Source organism: Protopterus annectens, chromosome 10.part0, assembly GCF_019279795.1.
Source record: "Protopterus annectens isolate FY-2018-M chromosome 10.part0, PAN1.0, whole genome shotgun sequence".
Taxonomy (NCBI): domain Eukaryota; kingdom Metazoa; phylum Chordata; order Ceratodontiformes; family Protopteridae; genus Protopterus; species Protopterus annectens.
The window spans coordinates 543,013,404-543,039,676 of NC_056744.1; the positions used below are offsets into that span (position 1 = coordinate 543,013,404).

General features: G+C 43.2%; 1 protein-coding gene across 1 annotated transcript in view; it reads left to right on the forward strand.

Moving 5' to 3' along the window:
- The window catches only part of MGST3 (microsomal glutathione S-transferase 3), a 97,410-nt gene that overhangs the window by 15,850 nt on the left and 55,287 nt on the right, over positions 1-26,273 (forward strand). Inside the window, 1 exon segment of the mRNA XM_044085399.1 lies at positions 7,415-7,472. Within this exon segment, the coding sequence (XP_043941334.1) occupies positions 7,415-7,472 (58 nt within the window).

A 26,273-nucleotide genomic window follows, 5' to 3' on the forward strand; every position in this document is an offset into this window, starting at 1 on the left:
ACTTTTTATATTGTTCAGTGTTTGGTTCAGGATTGTTAGACCCTTCTGTTGATTTTATGTGGGCAAGAACGTCAAGAAGAAATCTTCACTTTAACTGCTGATTTCTCTCCTTGAAGTTAGTCTTTCAGAGGTCAGTGTGCAGATGGGCAGAGCTTTGTGATGCTGGTTGGTTGTTTCCTGGGTAGGAAAATAAGACTTATTACAACATTACTGCAGCAATGTAGAGTTCTAACATCTACTGTTATGGGTAACTTGCACAACTGTACTTTCTCTACACTCATTAATAGTCTAATACTAAATTTCTTTTTACCACTTAGGTCTCTCTCTCATGCACTTTACTGTTATCCCCACCTCCGGGTTTTTTTTTTTTTTTTTTTTTTTAACATGCATACTGAATTAGTCCAGTTCATATCAGCCAAGTCTGAGTTAATAACGAATATCTAGGAGTAGCAACAATTCAATTCATCAAAAACTGCTGTTGCCCTCCTTCTCAAAACTTTACTACTACTATTTCACTTAGCCTAGTAACACCTATGAGCTATGAACCTAATGACCACAAGAGCCTTTTTCAGCCTAGCCATGCATCCAAAATCTCTTGACAAGTTCTGATACCCTTGATAAGTGCCAAGGGCCTGGGAGATTAACCATTTGCAAGTTACCTGTGTCCATTAGAGGCCTAGGTGCCAAACCAGGGATGAATTTCTGGTTTCCCATGCAGTTGTCCAAGTTGCACTTGAGTTAGGGAGGAACTCTGCTTCACATGGATGGTGAGCCTGTTCCTAGGTAGTATGCGGGATGCATACAAATAGGCCCTGCTGGAGAGAGGTATCACAGGCAAGGTTTAAGTATTTAGAACGGGTAATTCTGGTACGGTTTGCCTTGCGGATATGCAGGAGGTCCATCAGAGTGGGGTCTGACAATGCCCTCTATGCCAGGCATAGATCTCCCCTCAAAAGCCTGTAGGAGACAGAATACAGGGATAGGGCCTTGAGGTGGTCTGTATAGGGCATTTTACTTGCACCCTGCACTCTTAGTGAGGAACTTCTGTGGACATTCCAGTTGTTGGATATGTCTGGTTGGGTACATACCAAAGGGGGCATTGAATTCCACTGTATATACCAAAGGGGGCATTGAATTCCACTGTATTCAGCATTCATCAGACCTATCATTGAATAATGACTTCCTTGGACTTTGGTGCCATACCTTTTGTTTATAAGTTGTGCAACATAGAATGATTTCCTTACAACTGTAGACACGTGATGGTCAAAGGCTAGATTACTATGCGTGTCCGTAAGTCTCTGACTACTGGGTCAACTCTAAGGTGTGTGTTGTCAGTATAGTTACCAGGGTAGATGACTTTCCAAAGGATACTGCATTTCTTGTCATTTAGTTTTAGTCCATGGCTCTGACAACAGTTGTCCATGGCTCTGACAACAGTTGTTTTGTCTTCCAAGTTCATTTTTTTGTTTGTTTTTTTTCTCTCTCTCTCTCCAGTGCCGTGCCACTCCTCTTTCTGACCATTTAAGAATTACAGAATTGCTTGCCTTGGGTGTCTGTTTACCCTGTATCCCCTTTCCTGAAGACAAGAGTATTGTGTATCAATCCTTTATACACCAATTTGCTACACAGTGTAGTATAAATCGAGTGACTTGATATTCCATTTGTTGCTCGCTTTATTCAGTCCGGTGAATAATTGTTACAGTGTGTGGTATAAATGTTACATTGTGTGGATGTTTATAGGCAGCTCAGGGTTTACGTGTGGATGTTCATAGGCAGCTCATGGTTTACGTGAACAGAACAAAGCATACAAGGAAGGATTCCCAGATCTCTGCATCTTGATTCTCAAAAACTTGGTCCAGAAATGCCCAGTGTTCTTTCTTATTTGGTATTGCTGCCTAAAATATAGCAAGTTTACCTTGGGCCACCGACATTCTATACCACTAGGTCTGCCTACCTTTTTAAGCTTTCAAATCATTTGTGACTCTGCCACTTGGGAATTACTAAATACCTTTGCTGGATGTTTCCTTTAGACTGGGATCTGATGAATTTCAGACTTTGTCATATAATATAATGGAGATTAATGTGTCAACGTAGGATATAAAAGTAACATAATGATCTGCATTGGCAAATCTATCTTTGCCAACATTCCCTTGAGCAACTGAATCTTAACGGACACTGTCCTTTCTAGATCCCAGTTTTCCCTTTGAGTTTTTCTGCTGGGAGTCTGTGACTTGCAGACTTCCTGAAATCTGTATGGGGGAGCAGCTTTGGAGCTGAGAATCGTGGATAAATGGGAGGCGCTAAGGTAGTTGGACGTTTTATGGACAAAGTTAACCAAGTACAATTGATATTGTTTTTTTGGAGATGACAGATGAAACTGTCGATGCAAATGTATCATTACTGTGAGGACAACTATCAATATCTTGTTAGTGAGCCACCAGCCACTGACTGCAGAGGGAAGCTATTAATGGTGGTTGGCTTATGCAGTTGTGCATGAGGGTGTTGTGCCCATTCCCACATGCAGAGTTTGTACCTGTAAAATTGCTGCAATGTGTTTTATCATTGACTCTTTCTTTCTTTCTTTCTACATTGCGACGACCTCTGAGGTTGTGTATTTATGGTGCAGGTTGCACAACCACATCCACGTCTACCCACAGTGGTTGAGTGGGCCAGTGGCACAGTGAGATCAGAGTGTGGGAGACTTCGCAATAGTATCTCAGGGTAATCTTGTATTAGTTATGTATTGGTAAAACATACTTGTGCTTTTCTTCTGCAATTCTAACCTGTCAATTATTTGGGGGGGGGGGCTTTCAGCTTTTCTCTGAGCTGAAACACTCATTCTCTACATTGGTCATTGTGTTGCTTTTAACAAGCTGCCTCTCATCTGATTTGTTGCTTTGACAGCACAACCTGTTTGGTCTCCTTATGAAGAGACTTGAAATTTGTGCCAAACTTGGTTTTTGCTGAGTTTTTAAATTCTTGTAACATTTTTAGACATTTTACTTTTATGAAGAACAAATGGCAGATACTTTTTTTTTGCTCTGTCTCAAAACATCTGCCTTATCACTGCAGTAATTATCTTTGCTTCCCCAGGCCTTTTTTTTTTTTTTTTTTTTTAAAGCTGCTTAAATGTACTTCTCACACTCAGAAATTTCTAGATCCACAATTTCCATTGCTTGGATAAGTACCTTCCAGACAGCCTTTTTGCCATCTCTCTGAGATTTTTCTTTTTCAAGTGGGTTCTGTCTCTTTCACTGTAAGATTCTCTTGATTCCACTCTCTCTCTTTCTGGATTATAGAGCTCACTCGTTCTGTCTGAGCATTAGCTCAGTTGTTTGGCATGTGGTCTTAGCCCAGTATCTGCCCGAAGGCATATATTAGCCCAGCCACGTTGTGCGGCATTCACCGCCCCTTTGGATAGTTCCCTAGGCCCTTGATCTAGCAGCTAGTACCCTTGGCCCCTATCTAGTAGAGCTGTTGGTATGATCCCTGGTGTGAACTTTGTTACCCATCCACTCGTCAGGGTTCCATGGTGAGGGGCTCTGTCTTATGTAGATCGGGACCTTGTTCCATAGCAAGGGGAAGTCTTTGCGAAGGGAATCTATCCCTCCAGCATGTTCTATTCATTGTTGTGCTGAGGTTTATATCCCTAGAGCGTGTAGTTACAGTGGATTTGGTTTTGCTAAGATGGAGCATGTTCAACAGTTCTGGGTTGGACATGGCTCTGTATATTAGACAGAGACCTCCTCTGAGAAGGCAATATGCAACGCCTAGCCAGGTACATTCCAATTGGTCCATTGTAATCAATGGGTCTGATAAGGGAAGAGTAGAGGGGCACCACTACATCCTTAGATCTTGATGCGAACCCTTTCGTTGTCTGATAGGTCACACAGAAGGATTTTCTAACCACCTTGGCAACATGGTTATCAAAGGAAAGCTGACTATCTACTTGGGTCCCTAGATCCCTTATTACTACTTCAGATTTCAGGGGGTCACCTCCTATGTGGTAGTTTGCGGGTTCTCTGTTTTTTCCAAACGGGATTACTACGCATTTTGTAGCATTTAGCTTGAGACCCTGGCTTTGGCTTTGACACCATGCATCAGTCTCATTAAGGCCCTTCTGGAGGATATCCATGTCGGCCAGAGACTCTGTTATAGCACCCTGTTTGCAGTCGTCTGCAAACTTGGTCAGCCACAGCCCATCAGTGCTTGCCTGTACTTCTGAGAAGTATATGCCAAACAGAAGGGGCCCCAGGACAGAGCCCTCAGGCACACCGCTCGTTACTGGTCTGGGTTCAGACATAGATCCCACTACTCTTTTGTGATCCATCTTGTGACGTAAGGGTTTATGCCCAGGTTGGTGAGTTTATCAATACCGAATGGGGAATGGTGTCAAATGCTTTCGTAAGGTCAAGGTAAGCCGTGTGTACCTCCTTTCCCTTATCTATAGCCTGAGTAACTGTCAAGTCCACCAGGTTCAGGAGATATTATCTGCCCTTGACGAAGCCGAACTGTGTGGGGTCAAGTGTTTGGAGGTTCCCAATCTCTCCATTTATGAGTTCCATAATGATTCGCTTCATTGCCTTGCATATCCGACTGGTCAGGCTTATTGGTCAGTAGTTCCCAGGGTCGGTTGTAGGCCCACCCTTATGCAGCGGAACCACCGTTGCTGTGCACCATTCTATGGGCACATATCCTGTCGAGAGGCTGAGACTGAACAGGGTATTCAGATGCGGGGTTAACCTCGCGTATGACAGCCCAGGACACCATCTGGTCCCATGGAGGCAGTGTTTTTAGCTTTAGATAGAGCCATATTAACAAACGTATCCGTAATAGTTGGAGTTGCACAATCCCGTGGAGTAGTAATAGACCCTGTAGGTGGTGGTGGGGAAATCCCGTCAGCCAAGATGTTGGCAATGTCAGTGGGGTCAGTGTATTTTGTTCCATTTTGTACTAGCTCAGCACAGACCTGAGCGTTGCCATTTAGGTTTTTGATGTAACCATAGAAGGCCTTATGGTTATCCTTGGCAACTTTATTTTCGAAATTTGCTTTAGTTGACTTGAGGGCCCTCACTTATCAGGGAAGATTTTTCTACTTGATATTTGGTCTTTTATGCATGCAGTAATATTGCAGTCTCCAGTTGGGCCTCTGTAGCAGAGTTACACTGTTGGTGTAATGCAGACGGACATGTATCAGATTATAAGGCTTGGATTGTGGAATGCGGAGTCAGTTCCGCTGCATTTATCAGTCCTCTTCTTGTCAGTGTTTGATGGTGATTAGAGAATATCAGTAGTATCCCATCTTGTCAGTAATCTTTGGAGCTGTAAAGGACTCTGCAACCTTTATCTTTAGATAAGTGGTTGCAGAAAGAAATGAGCAGTTTTTCTTGCAGACTTGATAGCAAGTCCGGCAATTGTGCTGACAGTACCCTCTTCCAACACCATCTTTACAGGAATTGGAATGGCCTTATTGAGGAGGAGAGAAGTGGACTGGTTGGTAACTGTAGATAGAATACTTTTATGCTTTCTCATTTTTATTCACTTCTGCTTTGCATGATTCAGGGGTTGGCATAATTGACACTTACCTCGCAGACAAGATACAGAGTTTGATTCTCTCCTCTGAAATGGAAATTGGCTAAGCTTGAAATGGTCCGCAAGGGCAGGTAGCCTAATATTAATTCCGTGAACCTGTCTGATCATAATTATTGGACATTTCAAGCTGCATCTCTTTCACTGTCTGTCTAATCTTTTGCAAATATGTAGTCATCTTAGATTTTAATTTCACTGTAGCTGGCACTTTATTTCCGGAAGGTAACCAGAAAACAGATATATCTTTTAAATGTTTGGCTTTACATTTCACCCTTGGAAAGGTCTGTATGCACTTTCAGTTGCATATTTAACAAACCAGTCCAGACACTTGGGACTTGATGATGTCTCTGGTATTTCTGTACATCTAATTGATTTTTTTTTTTTTTTTTTTTTTTTTAGAAAAAATCTTGCAGCTGCTGCATTTAGACATGAACAGTAACTGTAGTTTTCATAAACAATATAAATCCTTAAGATGGTGTAAAATCAAATTAAGTTGTTGTGTCTTTCGGCTTGTCCCGGTTAGGGCTCGCCACAACAGAACTCCAGTCTGTTAATGATTGGTAGTTGATTTTTACGTGCCGAGTTACCAGCCCTGACGCACAACCTTCAACGAAGGCACGCCCATTCACGCATGCCTCCACACACAAGACGCTCCAGCTGAGAATCTAATGCAACAACGTCTTGCTGTGAGGTGCTATCGCAGCACCACTACCACGGGTACAGTAAATATGCATTGTATTTGTCATTTCCGCATTATTGACTGATTTCTTTCTGCTGCCTGTCTGTCATAACCCTCCCAATCAATCCATTTGTTCCCCTTCCTGTAAACCCATGCCCTGCTGATGGGGTCCTCGTTCATGCAGCCATCACAAGTGGTTAGATTTTTTTGTCCCCAGCCTTAACTTTGTGCTTTTTGTGTTGTTGGGAAGGCATGTACAATGGACTGTCCATAGAAAAACCTGAACGGTCATTTCCTTCTAGTAGCCCTTCCCCTCATAGCCTAGGTATTGTTTCCAGGGAAGTCACATAGCCCCATACACCTCTAACCATGCGTGTTGCGTGTCCAACCCCAGCCCCATATGTGCTGGCACTGCTATTGGAACGCCATTCACCTAGTTAACTATAAGGGCTCACTGCCTGTGCACCTTGTAGGTTCATGGATACTTGCTAGACTATAGGCTATTTATCATTGAGGATCTATGTAAAGTCTAGTCCTGCATTCCCATGAAGTTTTTAGCCCTCTGTAATTTACGTAGGAGTAATATTTTACATGTTCCCCCTGTCCATAAGGCACAAGGATGCTAAACCCAAAGATGAATTTCCATTTCCATCTCTTTGTCCACATTATATTTGAACAGAGTAAGGGAAGTACTTTGCTTTATTTGGAAAGGAAGACCGTCCCAGGGAGGAGGACGATTCCAAAAAAAGTGATTCTCTCTACATATCTGTTCCTCTAACATGTTCTGTATATGTTGCAGAAGAGGTTAAATCTTTTGAGCAGGTATTTATTACAGCATGCTAAGTGTGGGTTAAGGACACTTCTGGATGGCACCACGCTACACAATGCTAGATAAACTGGTGATGTTGTATAGCTAGACTATCTGGACATTGAACCAAAGCTAATTAAAAAAAAAATGTATACTATAGAGGATAACCCTGTATCGCAGTCAGTTTTAAAGCTTGTAGGTTCAGAAGGTGCTGAAGCTTAGCATTTTATGTTACAGGTATTATGTCTGGCATGGCACTATAGGATTAGGTTCAAGATGTTAAAGTCATGATGATTGGAAGCTAACCATAGCATGTTTAATTCCCATTTCATTTTCAGGTTGGAAGTTTACCCTCCTTTCTTATTCTTCTTGGCAGTTGGAGGACTGCAGCTTCCGGTAAGTATGGTTTTATTTATTTTTATTACTGCAAAGCTGTGCAGTAACCTACAAAGTGTGCATGTTTAAGTAACCTGCAGAAAATTACTGCAGAAGGCATTTGCATTAAAGTAAAAAAAAATGTTTCACAGTTAATTTGGCTTTATTTAAAGTTTGACAGGAAGCAATGGATGTGGCCATTTCACCTTGTTTAAAAATGAAACAATAGCTGCATCTCTAAATGTACAGCTTGAAGTTAATAAAAATGTAGTTCATTGTGTTTTTAGCCTTTGTTACGTCCCAGACATCCATGAATGCAGAGGTTTGTTTTGCTGTGTTTGAAATAGTAATTCTGTAACTCAGTTTTATCCATCCACCTGTTTTTTTTTTTTTTTGTGTGCGAGTTTTACCTATGCCCTTCAGTTCAACCCCTTTCTGTCTCTCTTAATTGTGGGGTGTGCATAGATCTCCTCCCTCATAACTCACCTCCTTCATCATGTTCTCCATTTTGGGAACTTATGGGTTGCATGCTTCTGCCAAGCAACTTCTGCTGTTTTATATGTGCCTTAGAATGGGGTACAGTGTTCTGGATTAGACCTTAATTGGGTGTAATGTAGCATCTCTGGAAACTGCTTGGCTCTGTATCCCAGAAACTTTGGCTTCACAACTGTTGTACTACTACGTGATAAATTATTGTGAGCCTCTTGTCCACGTTCTCTTTTGTTCTCCCCTTCCCCGTGGATTACACCATCACCACTAATACATTGCCTTGCTTCCTGTCCACCCAGTGTGAAAGTCCCCCCCCAATCATGCCTCACTGGGAGATACTTTTGCAGGCTTTTCTACTGTGAGCTGTATGTTATGGGGAGCAAAGTGATGTTTCATTTTAGAATGAAATCTCACTCTGAATATGTCGTCGCTGTACTTTTCAAGCCTCCAGGCTCTTTCCCATTTGCTGTTTTAGCTTAAGAGATTTTGATTACCTTTTGAGTCAAAAGCCTTGAAGTCTTCCCTTTACGTTGACCCTTTTGTCCACCTCTTGTGGGGAACACTTGGACAGACAGCTTGCTGAACAGGCAACGGTATATGCTTTGTAATGACATGTCCATTGGACATGTACAGTAGAAAAAAGCCACAACATTATTTGTGCCTCACCATTTGATAGATATGAAGACCTGTGGTTATCTAATTAGTAGTTTTGTGTTAGTGTTTAATGGAGAAAATCTATGGCACTGGTCTAAACTAAACCACTAAGGCAGCAGCATCCATTTTGTAGTATGGGGAGGGGGGGGCTTTCAGACTGGGTGGACAGGTAGCAAGGTACTGTTAGTGGTGGTGTAATTTATGGGGAAGGGGAGAACGGAAGAGAAGGTGGACAAAGGGGTTCACAATTTTATCACTTAGGGGTGGGAGGTTGGCATAATAGTTGAGGTGTTTGCCTTACAGACACAAGGTGTTTGCCTTACAGACACAAGGTACTGGGGTTGATTCTCACATGAGGTAACTGGCTAGGCTTGAAATGGCCCAGAAGGGCGGTTAGCCTAGTACTAACCTATGGATGCGTAGGGGTGTGTCTGTGATGAGGGTAATTAGATACCCATGTTTTCCTCAGTGTCACTGTAGAAAGTGCTGCTACGCCCAAGACAGTCCTGTTATAGAAACAATGAAAGCACAGGCTTTTCCCGTTTGTTCACACTGCTCCTCTCCACTCCACTGGGGCGGGGGGGGGGTAGTAACTGGTTTGTACACTTGGTGGTCTTTCGGTAGTCTCTATTTCTGTATGTTTTTTACATTTAACTTCCTTTATTAAAATGTTAGAGGAATGGTGGCTCAGTCTGCCATTTAGGTTCAGGGTCCTCAAGTGCAACTGACATTGCCTGAGTGGAGTTTGCATATTCTCCCTGTGTTTACATGAGTACTGCCTTTTTTTCCCAACCCCCCCCCCCCCCCCCCCCCAAGCTTGCACTTTGGAGTAAGTTGTAGGCCCAAAATATTTAATGGTCACAAAGTACGAGCTTGTGGAACTGTTATATTGTGTCCATTTGATAAGTGTTACTCTGGGTAGGTAGCTAGAGCAGTCGGGGGGGGGGGGGATTTTGAAGCACCTTAAGAGACCTCTAGGAGTATTTCAGTAACAAGTCAAGCAGCACAGCATTTCTTTAGATATAAGTTTTTCAGGTTCTGTTTTCGTTTTTAAGGATTAGTAAAGTAGAGCACCCAGATTCATACAAACTAGATCAGAAAGTAGCTTGGGGGGGATTTTGAAGCACCTTAAGAGACCTCTAGGAATATTTCAGTAACAAGTCAAGCAGCACAGCATTTCTTTAGATATAAGTTTTTCAGGTTCTGTTTTCGTTTTTAAGGATTAGTACAGTAGAGCACCCAGATTCATACAAACTGGATCAGAAAGTAGCTTAATTTGAGAGATTTCATCTCAAAGATAAGGATGTTGCACTCGAAACTAAAAGCTGCTTTCTGATGCAATTTGTGTGAATCTGGGTGTTCTGTTCTACTTGTTCGTAGTCTCTTCTTGTTTCATGTGATAGTAAGATAAAACTACTCCTTTTTTTTTTTTTTTTTTTTTTTTTTTTATTACTGCAGCTTGAAGCAAAAGTATATCCAGATTTCCTAAGTGGTGCATAAGTATTTAGTTTAATTGGTGATATCTTTAATCCTGTGTTTTAGGATATATAGTCTTTCTTTTTACATTAAATTTTAACCTTGAAAATGTTACAAGAGGCAGTAGTTGATGTCATTACCTTTTTAACTTTTCTCCAGCTGTGCATTTTCTTAGTAACTGCAGAGAGTAGTCTGCAACATATGGTGACGTCTTCACAGGCAGTTTACTATGGAGCTTCTTGTTAGCATCAGTTGTGTAAATCCTTATGCAAGTGAAAAAGAAGCTTCCTCTTCTAGAACTCTGCAAGCCATTTATGTTCTGCAAGCCATTTATGTTCTGTGATTCTGTCTTTATACTGATATACTGACTGCTTATCTCAGAGTAAAAATATGAAACTGGAGACAATATTTAAAAGAACCAAAAAACATATGTTAAGCTTGCAGTGAAGTAAATCGGATGTTGGCTTCATAGATTGACTTGACACATGAGGAAGTGATGCACACACACGCCAACGTCTCACAACATTAACTAACAAAAAAAAAAATTGATGTAAAAATGCCTAGTATCCTTAGGCCTAACGTGCGTGTGTTTTTAGATTATCAAAACACCCAAATGTTGACCATTTGTGGTAGATAATATTGACGTCGACATCTTAAATGTCATCAGTACACTATATATGTGCAAAAATGTACAGGCCCCCCTTACTAATTTTATATACTGACTCAGATTGCAGTCCTTGGGGAAGGGGCTTATGCTCCAACCCAGGAGACTGATCTCACACACCAGTTGATCATGTACTGTGTTGACCTCAAATATAAAAATATATATATATATATATATATATATATCACACACACACGCGCCTTAAACCCAACAGTAAAACTAGAAATTGTTTGATTTCACTATCTGTATTTACCACAGTCCATCTTTATGCACATGTACTCAGTTAATCAAGTTGGGGGGGGGGGGGTGATGCTGCAGCTTGCCTATTACCAGGCCTACCAAAATGCTGTCAGGAAAGACTAGCCTCTAATGAGAAAACAAGAAACGGACTGGAATCCCTTTAAGTGTGCAGTGGCTTTGTACAAGTTGTTTTACGGCCTGGGTTCAGGAGCTTCAGAAATTACACTTGCTCCCAGCAGTATGGTAAATCCCACAAATTCTTTGGGCTAATGTCAAATCACCTAGATACCCAAATTTAGGCTGATCACTTGGACTGCTCAATCTAAATTCTAACTGCTCAACAGTTGCTAGCATGTAGTGTACAGTGGATATTAAAAGTGTGCACACCCTGTTAAAATGCCAGGTTTTTGTGATTATAAAAAGAGACCACAATAAATCTTTTCAAAATTTTTCCGACCTTTAATGTGACCTATAACCTGTACAGCTCAATTGGAAAACAAACCTCTGTTGGGGGATATAAAATGTTAAAATGTACAATAAACTGGTTGAAGTGTGCACACCCGCTTTGAAGCACTTTTTGATTTAATTACAGCATTCATGTACACACCTGCTATCCACTTAGAGACTCTGATCAACCCCAAGTAAAGTTCAGCTGTCCTAGTAGGATTTTGCTTACATTTACTCAGTTGCCTGCTATAGCAAAAGCCATGGTTCACAGAGAGCTTACAAAGCATCAGAGGGATCTCATTCTTGAAAGATGTCAGTCAGGAGAAGGGCACAAAAAAAATTCCACAGCATTGGATATACCATGGAACACAGTGAAGACTGTCAAAAAGTGGAGAAAGTATGAGAACGGTGACGGTAAAACTGGAGTCCCTCCAAAACTGATGAAAAGACCAGATGAAAACTGGCCATGAAGGCTGCCAAGAGGCCTACAGCAACATTGATGGAGCTGCAGGAATTTCTGACAAGTACTGCTTATGTACTTCATGTGACCACAAACTCCCACATTCTCCATATGTCTAGACTATGGGGTAAGGTTGCAAGACTAAGCCTCTTTTCTTGCACAGAAAAATATCCAGTCCTGGCTAAAAATTACAAAATACATGGTCTCCCAAAAGCATGTGGGAAAATGTGTTCTGGTCGGAGACCAAGGTTGAACTTTTTGGCCAGAATTCCAAGTTGCCCCACTTGTCGGTTAGGTGAGTGAAGTTCACAGGGTTAAGGGTCTATGGTAGTTGACTTGCTCTGTCCAGGAGGGAAATGAGCACCACCTCAGGGGTGAATTTGCAGTCACCCATCTATTCATCTAGGTTGCATTTGAAGAGTGTCACGGAGGGGCTCTATCTCATGTGAATTGTAAGCTTGTTACAGAGAACTGGCATAGATGTATCTGTCTCCAGCATTCATGTCAGAGGCTAGGTTAAGATCCCTGAAGCGAGTGACCCTTGTGCAGTTTGATTTACAAATACATGTAGCATTTCCATCAGGACCAGGTCGGAGACTGCCATGTAAGTCAGGCACGGGTTACCCCTGAACAATCTGCAAGAGACTGAAAGCCCTGTGACTATTCTTTCTGTGTAAGACTTGTTTTGTGTACCCTGTTGTTTCTTAGTGAGATTCCTCTGTGGTTTCTCCAATTGGTGCACATGTCAAAAGGGAGCATTGTGCACCGTTATTGGTCTGATGAGGGCCGATCATAATGGAATTGTAACATCCTTGGATCTATTTGTGTTGCCTTTTAACTTATAAAATGTGGCACACCGGATTTTCTTACTACTGTGAATACTTTGGTAGTCAAAAGTTTAGGCTGCTATCAACCCAAGTACCCAGATCACATACCATTGGTTTACACTTAAGGAGTGCTGTATGTGATGTAATTAGCAAGGATGCCAGCTTTCCCAAAGGGAATCATTTTTTTTTTTCCTCCTCATTTAATTGTAATCCTTGGCTTTGGCACCAATCATTAATCTGTGTTTACCCTGTCTGCAGTATATTAACATCGTTGGAAGACTGAATGATTGCTCACAATTTGCAATTGTCAGTGAACTTGTCAACCATAGGCTGTCCAAGTTTGCCTGGACTTTTGAGAAATTAATTCCATACAGTAAGGGGCCCAACATAGAACCCTGTGGTATGCCACTGGTGACTGGTGTTTTGCTAAAGGTGAAGTCCCCCACTTTTTGATCGTGTATGTTCTGTCTGTGAACCAGTTGGCTACCCATCTGGTAATGTAGGGGTTAATTCGCAGTTGGGGAGAGTTTCTCTGTTATACCTGAGTGGGGGTTGTGTCAAATGCTTTTCCCTGTTAGATGTCGGATGTAGTTAAAGAATGCCTTGTGATTATCGTTAGTTAGGGAGGCTATTTTTGCTTCATAATTGGTTTTGGAGGACTTCACAAGATCTCTTAAGCTAGACAGAGATTTCTTTCTCTGCTGAGCTAGTTCCCTCTTGTTCTTGGACATTAGTTTTTCTTTTGTTGTATAGCCTGTTTATACCAGGGGTCTACCACAGTGGCTTGTTTTTTCAGCAAGACCCGGTTTTAATCCGGTCGGGTACAGCAGATTTTATACAGCTGCTTAAGTGGTTGTACAGGGCATTGGTGTACACGTCTTCATAGTAGGAGTCTGTATTATCTGCATACAAGGGGGCTTTGAAACTTCTTATACCATCACTTAGTAGCAGCTAGTTTTGTCTTTGAAAAATTCTTAAAGCATTTTTTAGCTTGATGGGGGGGTATCTGGTCTTATAATTGCAATCAAACAAGACTGAATTGTGGTCCAATCTTATCAGGGAGGACATCACATGGGGGGGGTGCACTACTCTCCATATTAGTGAGTACTTTGTCCAGGACATTTGAGCCTCTTGTGGATGTGCTGACTAAATGTTCCAGAGCATTTTCACTGTTGCAGTGACAAAGTCCAAAAACCTCTAAGCCAGCATGTTTGTGGTTTTGTACGTTTCCTCAGTCGATGGTAGGATAATTTAAAATCCCTCATGAGTATGGTGTTGGCTGTATTGCAAAGTGGCCCCAGTAAGTCCAGGTACACTGTGTATACTTTTCCTGTTTCATGGTGGTGGACTTATAGCTAGCCATGATGTAGTAAGGGCTTTGCCTATAGTTAATTGGACCAGGGAGTGCAGTTTCTGGTTTAGACTCCTAGCATTAATCAGCAGTACCTTAAGTTTATCTAGAAAGGATTTTATTATGTTGGGAGGTCTGGTATTTTGACACTGACTAAAAGGCACAATAGAGGTGGCTAATGCCGTTGCCAGAGTCCGAATGCTTAGAGGAGACCAATGTAGACCATCTATGGCAAAGCAGAGGGGTCAGTCGACCATGTCTTCCCAGGCTGACAGATAATTGGATCACCTTGGACTGATACCAGAAGCTAAGACAATTATTAGTCATTTTTGTTTGTATTGTGGCATAATCCCTGGATAAGGTAGAATTCTGCTGAAGGCTAGGCTTGTACCTACTTTGGACACACATTCTGAAAGCTCAGTCATGTCTCTGTTCATATAGTCCAGTGAGGTACATGTTGTTCACCACTACGTGGACTATGGATTGTTCCTGGCAACTGACAGGCAGCTAACTGTAACCCACTCCTTATCCAGCCCGGTGAGGGGAACATCCGTGTCTCTCACAATGGAGTCGTCTATGACCAATAAATTTAGGTTTTGTGGTGTTATGCCTTAGGGGCTGACTTTGTGTGTTTTTTGCATTGTGTGTGTAAAGTAGTTTCCGTTTGGGAGGCCTTTGATCTTTTTTGGTAAGCTACTAGTGAGTACCTCCGCATATGTGGGTTATGTGTCATGCCCTTATTTTAGTGTGAGAAGTGTGTGTGCACGCGCAGACATATTTGGCATCAGTTCGTCCTTATTTGGGAGCCTTGCCTCTAATTTCATATTGTAACGACATCTCTCACATAAAGTATTTGTTAGTATACATGAAACAATTGCTACATCAGTTACTCATGCCTGCCAGAGAGGTGATGGGGAAACTGCCCGTCCATGATAGCAAGCACTTGGTGTATGTTTTTATTGTGGGAGGGAATGGGTTAATGACAACCGATAGTGCAGAAACTACAAGAGGGACCTATGCTTTGTGTAGGTTAAGGTTGATCAATAAGGCAGTGCTGCTCCGTGTGCAACTGAATTGGTCCTAGAGCAGCAGAACACCACCTCTGGACAGTAACAGCATGACACGTCACTTGGAATCGGTTTGCTGTGAAGGCGTTAACAAATTTAGCAAGCTGTTCACACTTAATGTGGAGCTTGTCAAGTCTTATTTTGTTTGTCCATTAAAAATGGTTATTGGCAGTTTCATGTCTTCAAGCTTAACATGTAGAAGATTCTCCTTTGATTTCTTTTTCATATTCTTTCCTTGAAGTCCAAACACCTTTATCCACAAGAGTTTCTACCTCATTGCAAGAAGTAATTAAGCCATCCTTTGTGGCTGTCCTGCCCAGTCCAGTTTTGCAAGTCATTTTGCATATTGATTCATCTGCATCAGAACAGAACTGTTTGATCAGTGTATTCAGTGAGGAGCCTGTTTAAGAGCTATTTGAAGTGATATTTCCTTCAAGTCACAGATCTATTTCAAATATCTAAAGACAAAACAATCGTTTAATAGTGGATGTTATGTGGTCCTATCTCACCTACATTCCTTACTCATGGGTTCGGAGCCAAGAATCGGCTCCGACTCGGCCAAATTTTTCTAGCACAAAGTCTCTAATTGGCTGGGCTAACCCGGTATTCCAGGATGCACCTCTCCCTAGCCCCAGATCTCGTTTGCCGCTCGTAGAGTTAGGACGTGGTCTCGCTTGGCTGTGGCTAAAATACTTTTAGTATTTTAGCAGTCTCCCTTTTGACAAAAGCTATTTTCATAGCTATTCTTAGTACTTAAATTGTTGTTGTGTGAGGTTTTGAGAGTTTAGTTTGTGGTATCCCTACTGTTTTCGCGGGCTAGGCCCGAGGACTTTGTCTTCTCCAGTGTGTCCCCTTGTTGTCTTCTCCAGTGTGTCCCCTTGTTGTCTTCTCCAGTGTGTCCCCTTGTTGTCTTCTCCAGTGTGTCCCCTTGTCTTCTCCAGTGTGTCCCCTTGTCTTCTCCAGTGTGTCCCCTTGTTGTGATTGTGTTGTTGTGTTAGTGGTCAACTCCCTTTTAGGAAGCGTTTAAGTAGTTTCCTTGTCTATTTAAGTGATTGTTGGTCTTCCCGCCCTCCCTTAGTGTTCAGTTGTGTGTGGCGCGGTTGCTTGCCATGTCAAAAGAACTGAAGGAACATAAACCCTCTGGGTTTAAGAAGTGTACGAAATGTGGCTATAAAATGTCCATTACAGATGGGCACTGTGTATTGGCTTGATGCTATTCACTTGCAAGAGTCCTGCAGTTTGTCATGTTTTTAGCCCTAGGGTACTGCAGGAACGTAAAAATAAACTGATTTTGAAGGGTCTGATCAAGCCCTCCTTTGAGGAGGCCTTGGAGTTGTCGCCGCCTTCTAGTACCAAGTCTAAGCCTTCTAAGGCCAAGAAAAGATCTCTGGCTCAGTCTGCTTCTTCAGAGCCATTGGAGAAGGTTGGTAAATTGGATACTTCCTCCTCAGCTTCACTGTCCTCTGGGCCGAAGGAGAAGGTCTCTGACATGGATACTACATCCTCGGCTCAACTGTCCTCTGGACCGAAGGAGAAGGAGTCGGAAATGGATACTACCTCCTCGGCTCCACCGCAGGAGGTACCTGTTGTACTGGAGTCTACCTCGGCTCCGATACTATTGGAACCTCTTTGGAGCAGGTCACCCAGTGTCCGGCATGAGTCTCCAGTTGGGAGATCTAGATCTCCTTCCATTTCTTCCAAATCCTCTAGGCTGTCGCCTCCGGAGCTGGTGCCCATTCTTGTACCGATGATTCTTCCTCCGAACAGCCATGTGTCTGAGCCGGAGTGCTCCGCGCAGAGTGATGTTCTAGTGTCTGCTCCGATACCCCCCGGTGAGTCTATCAGTCTGCTTCGGCTCCAACCAGGTCTGCTCCATCCTCTGGTTTCAGCACTCTGGTTTCCTCAGTGGGACCCAAGGGGGATACCTCGGGACTCTGTCGGTTCCGAGCCGCATCTACTCGTGGAATCTCGACTCTGATCGTGGTCTCGGAAACTGGTCAGCCCTCTGATTCGGGGGGACTGGCCTTCGAGGCCATGAGGAGCGCCCTGGCCAGGTCGTTGGGTAAATCACCTGGATCGGTCACTGTGTCCCCTTACACACCTGGATCGGTCACTGTGTCCCCTTCACCCCGGCTAGAGCCTCTGCTGCCCCCTCTCCAGGGACAGCGGAGCCCGAAGGTCTGGGGATACCCTCCTTGAGCAGTCCCTTACTTTCTGAGGGCCCCTCAGAGTCTGTGCCTGAGGAGCCTCCCAGCAAGAAGTCGTGCAAGAAGAAGCACATCGACTCCCAGGACGAGTCACTCACTTCAGATACCAACCTCGAGGAATTGGAGGGGTCCTCCGATGTCTTTCTCCAACATCCTGGAAATTTTGAGAGGCAACTTGCTCTCCAAACCCCCCTCTGAGGAGGAGTCTGTATTCCTCAAGGTCTTCGGAGCTCAACCCTTCGCCTCCTGGGTGTCTCCACCCTTCGAACTCCTGCACTTGATTTGTCGAAGGGTGTGGGAGAACCCTGATTTCGTGGAACCAGTGCCCAGATGTCCAAACAAGTTCTTGTCTGCACCCCCGGGCAAAGAGTTTCTTACCAAAGGGGTTTCTGTAGATGCCTTGGTGGTGGTGGCGGCAGCCACTCAGCAGGAAGTTGCGGAGGCTTCTTCAGTCCACCCTCCTAACAAGGAGTCCAGGAGTATGGACCAGTATGGGAAGCGTACCCAGTCTTCGGCGACCTTTACCTTACGGTCGTTGAATTACTTCTGTCATTTCACTCTGCTCTAAAGAGATCTCCTGAAGGAGCTAGGAGATGCTCTGACGGGTAACCTGCCTGAGGCAGTAGCGCAAACTAACGCTCAGTTGTCTACCCTAGGGTCCATTGTCAACTCGTCCATGAGGTTCATACGTAATGCAGCCGAAGGGGCGAGTAGGGCAGCTAGCTCGGGTGTAGCTGTCAGAAGGCAAGCCTGGATGCGCCTGTGTCATTTTACGGAGGTCTTCCTTCACTGACTCCCCCTTTGTTGGGTCCTCTCTCTTCGGACCCAGAGTGAGACGCCCTCACCAGATGCGAACTGGAGGGAAAATCCTATCTGCCGTAGGGGCCTGTTTTTTTCTCTCCCTTCTACGCCTTATTCCAAGGCTCAGAGAGGAGGGAAAATGTGGTTCAAAAAGTCTCAAGAGGTCCTTTCCCATGGCTCAAGGAGAGTCCCCCTCCAGAGGCAGAGGGGGGGGAATTATTCTGGAAGACACCGTCCTAGAGGCAGAGGAGGGCCACGCAACTCGGGAGACCGTGATTCCTTTCGTGGCTCTTCCTTCCAGCGTTCCTGAGGTCTTGCCCGACTGTGCTATTCCGGAGCCAGTCGGGGCCGAATTTCGTTGCATCCGGAAGCGTGGGAAAGCATCACCTAGGATCATTGGGTGCTTCGAATAGTTACTGGAGGTTACACTATTCCGTTTGCGTCGACACCCCCTCCAGTCAGAAGGATCCCGGACGTCCCACCCAGTCAACGGGATCAAGCAGCACTGAAGTTGCAAAGCTGCTAGAAAAAAGAGTAATCCAACCAGTCCCTAGACTCTATTCAAATGCGCGCCTTTCTGCCACAGGACAGGATGAGGGTGTTGCAGTCTCAGATCCACGCACTGTTGCCCTCAGAAAAGTTTAGGCTAGGTTTGTTCTTCAGCTCTTGGGATCCATGGCCTCCACCGTCGTGCTGGTACCTCTGGCCAGGTTACACATGCGGATCCTACAGTGGCTCCTGTCGGTTCAGTGGTCCTTTCAAGAGTTTCCTCTTTCCCACTTGATACTTCTCATGGAGTGATGCAAACAGGACCTCCTCTGGTGGCTACGCTCCTCCAATCTGGACAGAGGAAGGAGCTTGGTTCCTATGTCTCCAGTGGCCATGGTGACGGACGCCTCCCAGATGGGGTGGGGGGGCATTATCTAGGCAGGACGGTCCAAGGCACCTGGCAAGACCACGAGGTACACTTGCAGATCAATGTTCTGGAGATGAGAGCGGTGCTTCTGGCATTGCGAGCACTCCAGGACTCTCTACCTCTGGGAACGATTGCAATTCACTCGGACAACATGTCTGTAGTGTGGTACCTGAACAAGGAGAGGGGGGGGGGGCAAATCTTATCCCCTCTGCAGAGAGGCCATGCGAGTGTGGACAGTGTCTTCCCAACGGTTTCTAGTGGCAACGCACATTCCGGGGAAGTCCAATGTGATAGCGGACAGGCTAAGCAGAGCTATTCTGATGCCTCACCATTGGTCCCTGAACAACCGAGTGGCGGTTCAGATCTTCAAAAGGTGGGGTCAGCCTTGCTGTGATCTTTTCTCCAGCCCCCTCAATGCCAAATGCAGCAAGTACTTCACTCTGATCCCCCCCCCCACAGGGGGAATCACCCAGGGACGCTCTAGCTCACGATTGGCCCGCCGGTCTGGTCTACGCTTTCCCTCAGTTTCCTCTGTTACCAAGAGTGATACAGAAAGCCATATCCTTGGGAAGCAGGATGATCCTTATTGCCCCACACCGGCCTCAAGTATGGTTCCCTTTTCTTCAGCGGTACGCACTGGACGGTCTGTGGACTCTGGACCCAGTGCTGGACATCCTGATTCACATGTCAGGACAACTTCATATATCCCTGCGAACTCTCAGGTTGAAAGCCTGGCTGCTCCAATTCTGTCCCTAGTCAGGTGACATTCCCTTTCACCTGAAGTGGTGCACATCTTGTCTTCTCATAAGTCTTCCACCAGGAAGATTTATTCCATCAAATGGAGGAGATTCTCCATTTGGGCTCCGGCCCAAGGTTTGGACCCCTTCACAGCCCCTATTCCGTCTGTCTTAGATTTTTTAGCCATGCTGTTCCGTCAGGGCATTAAAGTACAGTTGGCCGCAATTTCCAATTTTCACACATCTTATGAGCCCTCTCTTATGGGCCACAAACTCTGTAAAGCTTTTCTAAGAGGCGCTTGGTTACTTCGTCCCCCAGTCTCTGAACCTGTACTGCCATGGGACCTGAACCTTGTGCTGCAAGCTGTTGCGTCACCACCCTTTGAACCGGCTGTCACTTGCAACTTAAAATTCTTATCTTGGAAGATGGCTTTACTGATGGCCATTACATCAGCCAGGAGGATATCAGAACTTCAAGCCTTGTCCATTAAACCTCCATATTTGATGTTTCACAAGGACAGAGTCTCCCTCAGGCTTAAACCGTCCTTTCTTCCAAAGGTGTTATCCACTGTTAAAGCAGAGTTCAGGTTTCATCAGTTGGATGTGCACAGACAACTGAGATTTTATTTACAAAGGACTAAGCATGTTAGGAAATCTGATCAACTGTTTGTGTCCTTTTTAGAGAATAGAGCAGGTTGTCCTATTTCCAAGTGCACTATTTCTAAATGGATCAAAGATTGTATTTCATTCATCTACTCATCAGCAGACAGAACTTTACCCTTTCCCGTCAAGGCTCATTCTACCAGGGCTATGTCCACATCAGTAGCTTTCCATGCTAGGCTTTCCTTGGATGATATTTGTGCTGCGGCCACTTGGGCTTCTCCCAACACTTTTATTACTCATTACAAGCTGTACGTGGCTTCTAGGGGCCGGGCTTCCTTTGGTTCCACAGTTCTCAGGAGTATCTTCTTATGAGCCTCCCAGGATAGAGGTGCTGGGGACGCTGTCCCATGAGTAAGGAAGGTAGGCGAGATAGGACCACATAACATCAGTTATGTACTCACCATAACGATCGATGTATGTGGTCCATCTCGCCTACATTCCTACATACCCTCCCACCTGCCCCCTTCCTAGAGGAATTGGAAGAATTTTGGCTCTGTGGACCCTTTAAGGTTAGTGATTTTGTTCCCTTATCTGGCTGGAATTTCTTCCAGTGTTTGAGTATGGGTTATGAGTGTTATGATTGTTATTATTGCAAATAAGATCTGGGGCTAGGGCGAGGTGCATCCTGGGATACCGGGTTAGCCCAGCCAATTAGAGGCACAGGGTTAGCCCAGCCAATTAGAGACTTCGTGCTAGAAAAATTTGGCCGGGTCTGAGCTGATTCTCTGCTCCGAACCCATGAGTGAGGAATGTAGGTGAGATGGACTACATACATCGATCGTTATGGTGAGTACATAACTAACTTTTACCACATTCCAGTCTTTGGGCAGTTTGGCTGCCAACCTTTTGAGTTTAATCCATTGACGCATTTCCTTTCAAGAACAAGTATGATGTAGTGACGAATGCCAATACAGGCTCTCTTATCGGCTTACATTTATAAAACAGAATTGACTACCAAATGCAATTAATTGCCTCAAGTGATTTGCCATGGTGAGAACTTTAGAAAGCATCAAGGATGAACAAAGTAGACGCCCTGACCGACTGTCACTCCACCATCTTAGAGCTGTAGCTTCTTTTTGTGGCGCTAGATGTGTGACATGGTAGTGCGTCCGGTGAACTTGCTGCTTTAGTTTCAGCGTCGTGGAGTTTGATCCTGACTTGTGGTCTTTAAAGTCTGCATGTTCTTCTTTTCAGGAACCATGGTTTGTATTCACATTCTGTTTGTCTGTTCTAAACTGTTCATGTGTTGGATTTGTTGTTGCCATGGTTCATCAGGCTATAGCTGAAACTCCCTGTACACAAGGGAAGCTAGACACAACATACGTACCTTGTATATTGGTATGGTTTTGCTTTGTGAACTTTTTTTTTTCTGTTCGTACCAGAGCAGACGTTTGATCCAGATGTTTGACTGTATTATGGTAAATCTGGATCTTACACCAGTCTTTGTTTCTCTCAGTTTGCCTAATGAGGTAGTGTGAATCTGAGAGTTCTAGTCAGTTTATGGTACATTATGGATATTTTATGGAAACTTGACAGTGAATTCTGAATTCCAAGCAAGAAAGTAAGCTTCAGACTTCTAAAGATATGCTTCTGGAGCATTTCTCCCCAGGCCTCCGCTGAAAACAGGATCTGTGGAACCTAGTCGGACTTTCCAGGTCAACAAATGTTAAATAAAATAAATAAATAATTCAGAGACTGAATAAGGACCAGGAAAAGCATTACTTTGGTGCAGGACAGTTTTGGTAAGGTTTTCTCTGTCATGTTAATAGCTCTTTGAGTCCTGTGACAGGGTAGTCCATGCCTTGTTGCATGTACCCAGTGGACCTTGTATAATTCCCATACAATAGGTATCTCGGGTTAAGGCTGTACTTTTTCCAGTGTTCAAATATCTTTGTGCTAAACTGTCCTGTTCTTCAACTCAAAAGGTGCTGATCTTTCCAGCTTTTCAAAATGTGGATTTTTTTGTATTCTACCTATTGTCTGTGTTCCTTTTCTAGATACTTTTTATTGAATTATAACTTGTAACATATGCAGACTTTTTATATAAAAATAATACAACTATATTAACAAGCTCACATTTACAAATGTTATTGTTATATCATATAATCTAAGCAACATTACATAAATTCAGTTCCTGCATTTGTATTGAACCTCATTCTTCCAAACATTTTTCTGCTTGCATTGCTACCACAGTTTCCATTTTATACTCTTACCCTTTTCTAAACATCCCACTTTCTGTTCATTTATCTCTTAAAATGTTTTGTACTTAAAGTATAAATGGCATAAATTCCGATGTCCATTTTCTAGTAATTGATTTTTGGCAGCCACCAGTATTAAACTTAACAAGACCTTACTCTGTTTAGGCAGCTCAGATCCTGTATCCCAGCTCAAAAAATAATTTAACTACACTCATTTTCTTACCAAGTATTCTTGTCAACTCATTACACTCCCAAAACATATGTTCCCAGTTAACGCTCTCTTCTCGATCACACCCATCCACATGAGGAAAAATTGAGTCTGCATGGGATATAAAGGAATCTCTTCAAACACTTCCAGACAAAGGTCCTAAATCTTATAGAATTTGTTGCATGTTTGGGAGCCATACGCATGTCCTCCCATTGTTTTTATTTCTATATTCTTGAGTATTAATCTCTCTAAAATTTAGCAACACTGTTGCTGTTGGCCAGTGAGGTCCATCATACCCTCATGAAAGGAGCAGGTACAATATCCCCTGGTGTAATGCAGTTTTTCTAATTTTTGGGGCAGCATAACTTTATTTTCAAAAACATTGAATTAATAGAATGAAAAAAAAAAACAAAAATGCACTGTAGCTTTAAAATGCTAGTTAAAAACTGGACAGTCCAACATGGTAATTATATGGAGTCCAGTTAACAAATGGCTGTAAATACTCGGACAGTTTGAAATTGTCAGTCTTGAAAGTATGTATTTATCCAATGTCATGAAAAAATTCAGAAATGGGCTAACAAACTGGTCCTGGATCACTTGGCAGTATAGGATTCCAAGCAGCAACTTACAGCCAAATGTGAAAATTAAAACAGCCCTTCTAAAATTCAGAAATGCACTATGAGCCATTAGCAGTATCTGCAACATAAAATGGAAGCTCTCTAGTGAATCGGCTAACAGCAACATAAAAAATCCTGAAGCAACAGTCCAGTCCTCCGAAGATATTCACAAATGCACCAGTGAACTGTAACATATCTCAGTCAGTTTATAAATTCCCGGAGGATGATTCAGTAAACCAACTGTGTGTGCATCCTTCATCAGTAGTACTATAAACAGGGAGCTCCTTATTTTCTCAGTTAGTCTCAGTAATGAATGACTCTGGGGCCCTTGTGAAAATTATGTGGCTGTATATCAATCATTTGCAGTGTTAAGATAACTCGCCAGAACAGCAGTTATAGACAGTGTGCAGTTTTTTTTTTTTTACAAATTGCAGCAGTGTACCAAATGATGGGGAAAAAAGGGCACAATAAACAAGCAGCCAGCTCTGTTGGCTGCAGCCCTTAAATTCCGTAGTTTGTATTTTTTTGTGATCATGTTGTAGTCTTGGTCTTTATGCTTATGCAATGGCTTCACCAGGAGGCAATGTTCTAGTGGTAGGAGAATTGAATTACAGGATTTGCAAACACTGTTCTGTATCTGCACTTGAACCACAGCGGCTCTGATTGACTACTGATGGTTATTAATGTTGGTATCCTCAGTGATCAGAGCAAGTGCAAATCGGTAATAATAAGCCTGTGTTATTGCAAGCTATAAATGGTTTGCAACAAGCGACTTGGTGGCAGGCTTCATGTTTCATCTGCATCCTTCCCTTAGATAAGAGTTCTAATCAAGACACCCACTTCTGTTGTTTGCATATCCTTCACTATCTTTAAAATGAGATTTGCTAGCAGTTATTTGTGTACAGGATGATGATGATAAACATTTGAAATATCAAGACCTGCTAGAGCAAATCCTGAAACGAAGAGGCTGCATGTTTGAAAGAACGTATTTTCATATACTAAGTCTGAGAAGCCATTTCTTGGAATATTGCCTTTTCTCTGAGATATGGCAATCTCTGAGCTTGTGTGTGTGGCCTCTGCCACCAAACATGGCACGCGCACACAATATGCAGATGATTCGACCATCTGCTCAGCCCAGTCCCTACCCAAACTGCAAATGGTCACACATGATGCCTTTTCCTCTGTTGAAACTTGGCTATCTGATGCCCAGTTAATACTCGACCCAAATAAAACTAAACTCCTCATCTTCGAACCCACCAAACATACTCAAAACAACTCTCATCACAGCAAGAGACAACACCACCATCCACCCAACAGATCACACCAAATTGCTAGGAGTTGAAATGGACCACAATCTCAAATTTGACATTCACATATCCATGACCATGCCTTATACAGAAATAAGCAATTCCTCACCAAAGCAGCTAGGATTTCAGTTGCAAATTCGCACCTCATCTCCAACCTACATTATGCCTATCTAATATATACCAACCTAAGGCAATGCGATCTAAATAAACTTGAGACTTGCAAAAACAAATCAAATTTGCCACCGGGGCATCTTAACACAGTCTCTCACTTACTGAACTAGACTGGCTAGAACTCCCTCGCCTCCTTCAATGGTATCGACTCGCACTCTCCCACAAACTGGTTTAACCATCCTCTAAGGGTCCCATCCCTCCAGTATGTACTCCAACCCTATCTCACCACCGGACTACTACGATCCAGCAACAAGAATCAATTTCAATTTACTGGAGCCAATAACACTGCTGGAGAATAGCTATTCTCCAGTGCTATAGCCAAATTATGGAACACCCCCCCCCCCCCAACAATAACCTCTCTACCATAATGCACCCACTTCAAAGCTTTACTTAAAGCGAACCTAAAAACATGCTGGCTATGCCCTTGTAACTCTCCCCTAACTTCTCCCACTCCACCTACCCTCCACCACCCCACAAACTACATTTGACTACAGCAAGCTCTTGATACTTCCATGCCTATCTACTACTTATATGGCAGTAACTTCTTAATGTAGCAATTGTTAATATCTACTGTGACGTTGTGGATAGAACAGATGCTAGTTATCTACTGAATGTACTATGTTCTTCATCTGTAACTATGCTTGTAATATTTTTAATTGCTAGGATTCTTCATCTGTAACTGTCTAAGTGGAGCTTTTCTCCCCGGGCCTCCACTGAAAATGGACCTGGCTCCATTCGGACTTTCCCGGTCTATAAGTCCGGAGATGTTGAATTAATGTTTCTGGTGTTGCGCTGTGTGAATGGATAGCTGGAGATTCAATAAGTGTTTCTGTTTTGGTTAGGGGCTTTAGTGTGTTTCAATGTGTTTTGTTACTGTGATGTGTTTGTGTGTGTTGTGTGTGTGCACTAGGGAATGTAGCTTGTATGGTGGTGGTTTTGTGCATTTGTGTAGAGCGACCTTGGAGTTGCTACATTTTAAGTAGGAGGTGTGTGGGGAGTACAGGGGTGCTTGCCCCTCTGCTTGTATGTAGTGTAGGTTTGTGTGTGGGGGGAAGGTGTGTGTATGTGTTTGTGGTGTATGGTTAGTGTAGGAGTCGCGATTTTGAAATTCGCACTTCTGGGGTTTCGGAATTTTAAGGTTTCAGATTTATGATCTCAAGATTCTGAAATTAGATATTTTGGGATTATAAAGTGTGTGTGTGATTATATATATATATATATATATATATATATATATATATTACACACACACACGTGTGTGTATTTATATATGTTCACACACGTGTGTGTGTATATATAGATATAGATAGAGATATAGATAT